Genomic DNA, 11424 nt, shown 5'->3' with positions numbered 1-11424 from the left:
TATACCCATTCCATTTCATGCACAGATATATATATATATATATATATATATATATATATATATATATATATATATATGGTAAGCCTTTGTGCCAGCAGTTTGAAACTGGGGAGCAGGGTGAGCTCCCATCTGTCAGCTCCAGCTTCCCATAAGTGAAGCCTCCCACAGGATGGTAAAACATCCGGGCATCGCCTGGGCAACGTCCTTGCAGACGGTCAATTCTCTCACACCAGACATGGAAAAAAGCAGGTGGCTCATAAAATTAGAGTTAATAAACCTAGCCCATGATTAACATGTATACAGTTGCTATAATGTCCTTATTACTTCCAGAGCTCTGGATATGGTCCTTTTATTTATTTATTTTCCCCCTTCATTTCTTTTAGTTTTGTAGTTACACGTATTTAACTACCTTTACTTTATATTATTTTCCCAGGAAATTTCCTTAGTTCAACTTTATATAGAAATTAATTTTCTCTTTTTGTAAGTATTCTTTTTTTCCCCTTTCTTTCGTTTTTTTTTCTTTTGTCTTCATATTTTTTTTTCTTTTCTTTTCCTATTTAAGATTGTTACTCACTTTGTGTGTCGAGGTCACATATTCCTTCCCTGTTTCCCATCTTCCTGATACCCACCCTTCCCCCCATTACACCGGTAGATTGGTGTCAAGATGTTGTGTATGTATTTTATTACATTGAGAAAAGAAAATCTTTACTGTAATAAGAAATGTTCAAGTTGCTTATAAACTTCACAATAAAAATATTGCACAAAAATTAGAGTTAATGAATGTTTTATCATATATTAAGTGTCCATACCATCCATATCTTAAATCATGCCATTCTAATGTCAGTAGTCTTTTATTATCTAGAGTAGTGTTTCTCAACCTGAGGGGCGCCAGCAGGGTTCAGAGGGGTCTCCAAAGACCAGTATTTTCTCTTGATCATGAGAGGTTCTGTTTGGGAAGTTTGGCCCAATTCTGTTGTTGGTGGGGTTCAATGGGCTCTTTGATTGTAAGTGAACTATAAATCTTATCAACTACAACTCCCAAATGTCAAGGTCTATTTCTCCCAAACTCTACTGGTGTTCAAATGTGGGCATATTGAGTATTTGTTCCAAGTTTGGTCCAGATCCATTATTGTTTGAGTCCACTGTACTCTGTGGATGTAGATGGACTACAATTCCTAAACTCAAGGTCAATGCCCACCAAACCCTTCCAGTATTCCTGTTGGTCATGGGATTTCTGTGTGCCAAGTCTGGTTCAATTCTATCATTGGCGGAGTTCCAAATGCTCTTTGAACTATAAATCTCAGCAACTACAACTCCCAAATGACACAATCAATCCCCTCCCAACCCCACCAGTATTCAAATTTGGGTGTATCAGGTATTTGTGCCAAATTTGGTCAAGTGAATGAAAATACATCCTGCAAATCAGACATTTACATTACGATTCATAACAGTAGCAAAAGTACAGTTATGAAGTAGCAACGGAAATAATTTTATGGTTGGGGGTCACCATAACATGAGGAACTGTATTAAGGGGTCCCGGTATTAGGAAAGTTGAGAATCACTGACCTAGAGTTATCAATTATTTCATCCAAACTAGACATGCAGCTTTTTGCTATAGCTTAAAATTTGATAGAGCCATACTCTCTCTATCTTTCACATTGTGCAATGATTTCATCTTAATTCTTGGGTTTTTTGCCTTTCCAAATGAATTTGCTAATATCTTTGTTTCATTGTTTGAAGCAAGTATCATTTAACAATATTGGTATTGTTTGGAAAAGAAACATCATTCTAGGGAGAACATTCATTTAAATTGAATGTTTGTGGATTGCAACTCCAAGCTTTCTTAACTTTGGCTAAACTTGATAAAAGTTGCTGGGATCAGTGGACATCCATAGTTCCCTTTTACTTGTATTAGAGCTGCATTTGGAGAACATTCCTTACCACGTGCTAACACACATACACATTTGGTGTTAAGTATTTTCTCCCCAGAAATACACAAAGAGAAACAAGAGAGCTACCAAGTGGGGATTTATTTGCATGAAGGAATGCACTGTTAATTAATAGCTTTTTAAACTAAATCTCCCCTTGCTACCTGTCCTGCTTTTCTTCCTGTGTTTTTTTTTCTAGGGGAAAATAATTAATCATTTTTCTTGCATATTGTGATAAGAATAGACATTTGCACTCGATTAACCCCACAGGGCTAAAAGACAGAACAGGTGAATTAGCGCTAGTCCGCATCCCCACAAATGTCAAGCTATTAAATGTGTAATTGGAATTTTTATTTGAGATCTTAACGTGGCTACATTGCGATAGCACTTTGCAAACGAAGAAGAGCACAATATGAAGTTTCCCAGGGAGAAGCGGCCCATTAAAAAGAGAGTGAATACCATCAAATTTGGCTGGGATTCTCTTCATGATTTACTCATGTCTAATAATTTCCTTTACATTATGTAGCTGTTAGGCTTGTGCAATCCAGGTACACCTTGACCCATTTCATGTCCTGGCTTTCGGTGAGGGCCACGATCCATTTTTGGCGTATCTCCTGAATTCAGGAGGGCAGATATCTGTTTTCACTCTGGGGTGCCGAAATATCCATTTTCTATTGGCCCATTATGGGGAGGGGGCTTCCCAAGCTCCCCTTTCCATCATTTTAGACATTTAAGCTATTTCTACTTTAGAGGACACTGGCGCTGCAAGTAGGCATGCACTTTAAGGAAGTTTTAAAGCTGTTTGCTCTAGAGAAGACTTAAAATGTGCTGCAGGCAGGCCTGCAAAATACCTTCAATTCAGATGGAGATCCAACTCTACAGGTTGGTAAGCGAAGGAGGGGAGCATGTCAGGGTGTGGGCAGGATGCTGGGATGGGGAATTGAATCGATCATCTGTCGCCCTGACTGATTTGGTGAGTCACTTCTCTCCGTCTGCTCACCCAAAGGACCACTTTATGCAGCAGCAAAGTGGCACCAACAAAACCTCAGCTGAGTCGTTGATATACTGCTGATCCCATATTATACAAATATTTACAGTTGCTAATAGCCATAGCTCTCCACACACATGGTGAGTCTTCTCAGCTTGGGCTGTTATCTGTACAAGGCTGGCACCTCCTGCATTCCTGAGTTCATGAGTTCCGGCCAGACAGTTCAAATGGAAGCCCTGACCTATTGGTCCTGTGGGCAATCAATCAAGCTGGCTTGTGCTTAACCCTTGTGCTGCTGGAATGCTTTGTCGGAAGCACACAGTTGCAAACACCCAACAGCAAAAACTTGATATAACATTTCAATCTAACAACAGAAACACACCTTGCTCCTTGCCTTGCTCCTGTGCTTTGCTTCATGACTTCCAAGCCGAGTTCGAGCCTTGTGACTCTCGAGTATACTTTGCCTTGTTAACCTCAGTTCTACGATTCTTGAGTGGTTGCTTTTCATGTGGATTGCAGTTTGTGGATTTCCAGTGTCTTGTTCCTGTTCCTTGCGACTTATGGCTGATCCTGTTTGGATAGCCTTTACAGATTAACTCTGGCTTCTTGGTGGAACTAATGAGTTCCATTTGTGGATTACAATATTGAAAGACTTTAATGGACTTGTTTTTGAACGGTTAAGGACAATATATTATGGACTATTCTCTCTATTGACTTTTAATGCTATTTGCTTGCATTTATATAGCCTTCAATAAACCACTTTGCTTATGATCCTGGCTCCAGTGTGGTTTTCAAGGTGCCCTCGCAACCTTGGGGTGTAACGGACTATGTCGTATGAAGTCCTGAGCCAATCTGGATGCGGAACCTAGATGGATAATTTCTGAAACAATCAAGAGCTGGTGCAGATTTCTTGAATAGTTGTCAAATGAAATAAAAATACGCTGTGTTCACAATTGTGGCGTGTCAGCACATTGAGGTGCTTTCTCCACGGACATCCTGTCTGGCCATTGAAAATAAACTTTTGATTTTGTCTTCAAACCATCTGGAAAGCTTGGCATACCTGGCCCCCAAACCTTTGATTCTTTCGGATGCTGAAATCACTCAATAGATTCATGGTTTCTAGACTTTTCATCATTTTGGCCACTATTCACTGGACACGTTCCATCTTGTCCACATTCTTCTTGAATTGCTCTGCTCAAAACTGGACACGGGATTATTCCAGGTGAGGTATGATCAAAGCAGACTATGACTTCTTTTCTTCTGGAACTCTTCATATGACAATCCTCATCATGCCTAAGAATTGGCCATGCTCTCTTAGGCTTCGGGAGTTGTCCTTCAAATTATCTGGCATTCACAAGCTTTTGGATCCATGCAATCATGGAAGTTCTAGTTTGATGAGACACCAGTGTTCTTTGGCAGAGAAGGTAAAACTACAACTCCTAGATTCCATAGCACTGGGGTCAAACTGGAATTAGGGCCAGGCTGGAATTCAATTATTTTTTCAGATCCAGCCAATCACTAGAATTAAAGATGAATGGAGTTCAGAAAATAAAACAACAAAAATCCTACCATACTAAGTCTCAAAACTGTAGCAAAACATGTCTGAAATTAGGATGGGTGTGTTATCAATGGGGCAATTTTTCTTTATAACAGGATTCAATGTTACACCTTGTAAAGGAAAAGAAGGATCCAGAATGTTGAATTCATTACCTGGTGCCTTATAGCCATGTTTAACAATCAGAAAACGTCTCATTGAGTGAAATATTTATTTTTGTACTGAGCTGTATGTAATTTTTGGCTACCAGTTTGTGCAATATTTGACCACCTCGGGATGCATTAATTGTTTCTTTGGAGAAGCATAACATCCTCTAATAGCTGGCATAATATTCACCTTGTGGAATACTAATATTTGATTTAACGTGCACAAAAGCAAATGTGTTTGCCTTTAGACCCAGACACTTGAAATGCTAATTTTAATCGCAGTCTTTTTCCCCTCCCTCAATAATATTCAGAAGAGATCATGGAAAGTGACAAGTTTCAGGAAGGGAAAGCCGTGAGAGTAAAGAAATGAATAAAGTTGAACTTAAGAACACAAAGAAGTGGAGGATTTTATAGGGAAACTAGCTTGGGGACCCAGCGGTGCCCGGGTTATTAGAAGAAGGCACTATTTGTTTTGGGATGTTAAGAAATATCACTTAAGTTTGGTCCAGATCCGTCAGTGCTGTCTGGATAAGGGTGAACTACAACTTCCGGATTCCCAGGACAATCACCCCCAAAGTAGGCCTGTATGCAGAATTGGCCATGTTGGATTCAGTGCTTTCTGGATGCAGGTGAACTATAACTCCCAAAATCAGGGTCCATTCCCAGTACCTTCTGTTGTATGTTCAGTTGGTCATGGGGCTTCTCTGTGCCAGGTTTGATCCCAATCGATTGTTGGTGAAGGTCACAGTACCAGTGAAGGTACTTCAAGTCCCATCATCCGTGGCAAGTGTGGTCCAGATTCATTGTTGGTTGGATGAATAGTACCCTCTGGATGTAGGTCAAGTACAAGTCATGTAAATTGTGGTATGAATTCTCCCCTAACCTCTTGTTCAGTTGCTGATTTTAAAGAACTAATAACGACTGTCACCAACTTGGAAAGATGCAACCACCAAAGACTCAGGAAGGAGACCTTTTACTTTTACTTCTTTCTTCTTCTTCACTTTAGATGGTAGCGTAACTTGGTTTAGAATATATGCGACAGAGGCTTAGATGTTGGAAGAACAATAACAAGTTTATTCAGGCACAGAGCTTAGTGGTTACAATGTTGTTTCTCACGTAGAGGTATTCTTATTAACAGTTACAATACTAGAATAAGATGAATCAACTCTTTAAAGTATCACTTCTTTTACTTAAAGTAGTTAAACCCTATTCCTCTGCTCCTTTCTAACTGTTACTTCAATGGATCTCTATGAGTCCAGCTGGGATTGGTTCCCAAAGTCTGAAACTTCAAACCACAGTCACCCCTGTGATATACTATCACAAATTCTCTGTGCCTTTCCAGGACACAGACTACATTAAATAAGTCACCAAACCTATTTAAACCCGACTCAAAATGAACAATTGATTCTCCTTGATCCCATCAACCTAGAATCAATCTTCACTGTGCCTCATCAGAGCACAGACTGACTTTCTTTTTTTAAACTCTGCACTTCTTCAACTAAACGGCAGTTGGCTCCGCCTACTTCTCCATGGCAACCAGCCTCTGAGTGCTGAGATGCAATAACTGTAATACTTACCCTTTTAAAACATAAACACGCAATTAAACATAACATCTGTAAATAAAAATTCATACTTCATTACACTGATCAATTCCTTTGTTCACTGTGTGCCAGGAAATAGTATGAAAGGGTTAAGGTAGAGGAAGTGGGTGGGGTCATGCAAATGAAGGAACCCTAGGATGCCCATTCTGGAGGAAAAACAGAACATCTAGGATGAAATGGGCCCCGCATGAAAGTCTTCACTTGGGTGGGGGGCAGAATGATGTTTGTGGAGGACACTGGCAGGATCTGGGCTGCATGTTCGTGGCACTCACTATAACCTGCAAAGTCAGGTGAGGGAGTGACTTGGTGATTCCACAGAACTGGAAACTATAGCCTGTTTGTGGAGGCCAGAAGCTGTCTGTGTGAGCGGATACCCGTGCCACATACACACATACAGATTTTCACTTTTATTATAGATAGAGATATAGATAATATAGATATATAGATAGATAGATGATATAGATATCTTAGCAATGAAGTTGAGATCAAGAGGCCATTAAACACTAAATATCTTAATTCATTTATTGTTTTATTATTTATTATTTATTTAATTTTCATTATTTTAATTCCTATTTAATTTAATTTTGATTATTTTATTTCTTATTTAATTTAGTTTTTGTTATTTTTATTTTTATTATTTTTATTCTTATTTAATATTCATTGTTTTATTATTTATTCAATTTTATTTTCATTATTTTAATTCTTATTTATTTTTATTTTTACTATTTAATTTTAATTTTTATTATTTAACTTCTTATTTAGTATCATTTTATTATTTTAATTCTTATTTAAATTCAATTTCATTATTTTTGATTTTTATTATTTCAATTCTTATTTAATTTTATTTCCATTATGCTATTATTTTTCTATTTTAACTTTATTTTATTATTTTATTTTTCCATTATTTTAATTCCTATTTAATTGCTATCATTATATTATGCGTTTAATTGCATCATTTTAATTTAATTTACATTATTTTAACTCCTATTTAAATTTATTATTTTAATTTTAATTTACATTTTATTTATTTATTTATTTTATTTAATATATTTATATCCCGCCCTTCTCACCTCGAAGGGGACTCAGAGCGGCTTACAAATTAAATTTACATACAACAATATATTATTAGCATTGTACCATATTGGCAATAAATTACCATATTTATATATTTATAAATTTATATTTATACTATATATAGTATAGTATAGTATAGTATAGTATAGTATAATATTACAATATATATATCTATATATTGTAATATTACTAATATTTCATGTAATATATAATATATAATTAATATTATTATATTGTATTATTAGTACAGTAGAGTCTCACATATCCAACATAAACGTGCCGGCAGAATGTTGGATAAGCGAATATGTTGGATAATATGGAGAGATTAAGAAAAAGCCTATTAAACATCAAAATAGGTCATGATTTTACAAATCAAGCACCAAAACATCATGTTATACAACAAATTTGAAAAGAAAAAGTAGTTCAATACGCAGTAATGTTATGTTGTAATTACTGTATTTACAAATTTAGCAGCAAAATATCACGATATATTGAAAACATTGACTACAAAAATGGCTTGGATAATCCAGAACGTTGGATAAGTGAGACTCTACTGTATTTCAAGTCTTATTTAATTTTATTTCCTTTGTGCTATTTTTTCTATTTTAATTTAATTTTATTATTTTATGTTTTCGTTATTTTAATTCCTATTTAATTGCTATCATTTTATTATGCATTTAACTTTAAACAGGAGTTAAAATAATGTAAATGAAATTAAAATAATGAAATTTAATTTACATTCTTTTAACTCCTGTTTAAATTTATTATTTTAATTTTAATTTCCATTTAATTTTCGCTATTTTCAAACCATGCAAAGTTATTGTTTTATTATTACATTGATATAAATAATGAGGCGCTGTTTCTGTTTTTATTTATTTTTAATTTTTGGCAATATTCAAAGAAAAGATACATTCTTCCCAGTAGGTTTACTTCTACAGTAGAGTCTCACTTATCCAACACTCGCTTATCCAACGTTCTGGATTATCCAACGCATTTTTGTGGTCAATATTCTCAATGCATTGTGATATTTTGGTGCTAAATTCGTAAATACAGTAATTACTACATAGCATTACTGTGTAATGAACTACCTTTTCTGTCAAATTTGTTGTATAACATTATTTTTGGTGCTTAATTTGTAAAATCATAACCTATTTTGATGTTTAATAGGCTTTTTCTTAATCTCTCCTTATTATCCAACATATTCGCTTATCCAACGTTCTGCCGGCCCGTTTATGTTGGATAAGTGAGACTCTACTGTACTTCTATTTTTCATAGGCTCCTTCTTTGTACGGAAAACGACCAACTTCCGGCAAAACCTTAAGGAGAACGCCATCTTTCCTTTTCTTCCAGGGCGCAGCCATCTCTCCGTACGGATTATCCTCCATCTTTGAATGGGGAACATAAACAAGGTACGCCTTTGGGCAAGACTGGAAGGTTGAGGCGGACCAGCGCCGCCTTCCGTGCCCTTAAAAAAAATGGCGGAGAAGCTCCTTTTGTACCAATCAGCTCGGCTGCTTGAGACCGGCCGGCCTCTGATTGGAGGAAAGTCTGTCGCGTAGCGGTGGGAGGGGCAGCCCGGGGCCCGGGGAAGGAAGAGCGGAGGGGGGTTCCTGGAGCAGCCGCCATGGGTGAAGCAGAGAAGTTCTATTATGTTTACAGCTGTGATTTGGACATCAATGTGCAGCTCAAGATGTGAGTGCCTTGGAGGCAATGGGATGCATGCCTTGGGATTGTGGATGGTCTCCTTTTATGTACATTTGCCCTTTTAAGATGGGATTTAGGTGCAGGACTACAACTCCCAGCAGTCTGCACCATTGCAACATTAATGCACTTTGAAACTGCCCTGGCTTAATGTCATGGGATGCTGGGATTTTGTAGTTTTGCAAGGTTTTTCTTTCTTTCTTCAGCCTTCTCTGCCCAAGAGTGCAAACTACAAACCCCACGATTCCATAGCAGTTCCAAGTAGTATCAAACTGCATTAATTCTACAGTGTAGCTGCAACACCAGTCCTGCCATAATAACCATATAGTTCAAGTGTGATGTGTTTTTGAATGATGATGATATATGTTGTATTGTAATATTTTCTTGTTCCTCACCTTGGTCAATTTAATAATATCTTCAATTTAATGCCAGTCCTGCCATAATAACTATATAGTTCAAGTGTGATGTGTTTTTGAATGATGATGATATATGTTGTATTGTAATATTTTCTTGTTCCTCACCTTGGTCAATTTAATAATATCTTCAATTTAATGCCAGTCCTGCCATAATAACTATATAGTTCAAGTGTGATGTGTTTTTGAATGATGATGATATATGTTGTATTGTAATATTTTCTTGTTCCTCACCTTGGTCAATTTAATAATATCTTCAATTTAATGCCAGTCCTGCCATAATAACCATATAGTTCAAGTGTGATGTGTTTTTGAACGATGATGATATATGCTGTATTGTAATATTTTCTTGTTCCTCACCTTCAACAATTTAATAATATCTCCAATTTAATGATGATGATGATGATGATGATGATGATGATGATACAGCTATCTCGCCACATTTGTTGGGCTCATGACCACAAGACTATGGCAGAAATAGATAATAATAATAATAATAATAATAATAATAATAATAATAATAATAATAATAATAATAATGCAGTTGTGCTTCCACATTTGTTGGGATCATAACTACAAGACTAATGCAAAAATAGATAATAATACTAATAATAATGGACTATTTTCTCCACATTTTTTGGGATTGAGACCACAAGGCTAACCCAGAAATACATATTATTATTATTATTATTATTATTATTATTATTATTATTATTAATAATAATAATAATAATAATAATAATAATGCAGTTGTCCCTCCACATTTGTTGGGATCATGACCACAAGACTACTGCAGAAATAGATGATGATGATGATAATAGTAATAATAATAATAATAATACAGTAGAGTCTCACTTATCCAACTTTCGCTTATCCAAAATTCTGGATTATCCAACGCATTTTTGTAGTCAATGTTTTCAATACATTGTGATATTTTGGTGCTAAATTCGTAAATACAATAACTACTACATAGCATTACTGTGTATTGAACTACTTTTTCTGTCAAATTTGTTGTATAACATGATGTTTTGGTGCTTAATTTGTTAAATCATAACCTAATTTGATGTGTAATAGGCTTTTCCTTAATCCCTCCTTATTATCCAACATATTCACTTATCCAACATTCTGCTGGCCCGTTTATGTTCGATAAGTGAGACTCTACTGTAGTATCAAACTGCATTACTTCTACAGTGTAGCTGCAACACCAGTCCTGCCATAATAACCATATAGTTCAAGTATGATGTGTTTTTGAACGATGATGATATATGTTGTATTGTAATATTTTCTTGTTCCTCACCTTCATCAATTTAATAATATCTTCAATTTAATGATGATGATGATAATGCAGCTCTCTCGCCACATTTGTTAGGCTCATGACCACAAGACTATGGCAGAAATAGATAATAATAATAAATAATAATGCAGTTGTGCTTCCACATTTGTTGGAATCATGACCACAAGATTATGGCAGAAATAGATGATGATGATGATGATGATGATGATGATAATAATAATGCATTTGTGCTTCCACATTTGTTGGGATCATGACTACAAGACTAATGCCAAAATAGATGATGATGATGATGATGATGATGATGATGATGGTAATAATAATGGACTTGTCTCTCCACATTTTTTTGGCATTGAGACCACAAGGCTAACACTGAAATACATAATAGTAATAATAATAATAATAATAATAATAATAATAATAATAATAATGCAGTTGTCCCTCCACATTTGTTGCGATCATGACTACAAGACTAATGCAAAAGTAGATGATGATGATGATGATGATGATGATGATGATGATAATAATGGACTTGTCTCTCCACATTTTTTGGGACTGAGACCACAAGGCTAACACAAAAATACATAATAGTAATGATGATGATGATGATGATGATGATGATGATGATGATGCAGTTGTCCCTCCACATTTGTTGGGATCAAGACCGCAAGACTAATGCAGAAATAGATGATGATGATGATGATAATATAATGATGCGGTTATATTT

General features: G+C 35.7%; 1 protein-coding gene across 1 annotated transcript in view; it reads left to right on the top strand.

The window, feature by feature from the left end:
• The first annotated feature begins 8852 nt into the window (after positions 1-8852).
• pik3c3 (phosphatidylinositol 3-kinase catalytic subunit type 3) overlaps positions 8853-11424 on the top strand; it is a 132414-nt gene continuing 129842 nt past the window's right edge. Inside the window, exon 1 of the mRNA XM_008103672.3 lies at positions 8853-8984. Within this exon, the coding sequence (XP_008101879.1) occupies positions 8917-8984 (68 nt within the window). The 5' untranslated portion in view covers positions 8853-8916. The remainder of the gene's footprint in view (positions 8985-11424) is intronic.

This window comes from Anolis carolinensis, chromosome 2 (genome assembly GCF_035594765.1).
Source record: "Anolis carolinensis isolate JA03-04 chromosome 2, rAnoCar3.1.pri, whole genome shotgun sequence".
In the NCBI taxonomy this organism is placed as follows: domain Eukaryota; kingdom Metazoa; phylum Chordata; class Lepidosauria; order Squamata; family Dactyloidae; genus Anolis; species Anolis carolinensis.
This window is presented reverse-complemented; position numbering and strand designations above follow the sequence as displayed.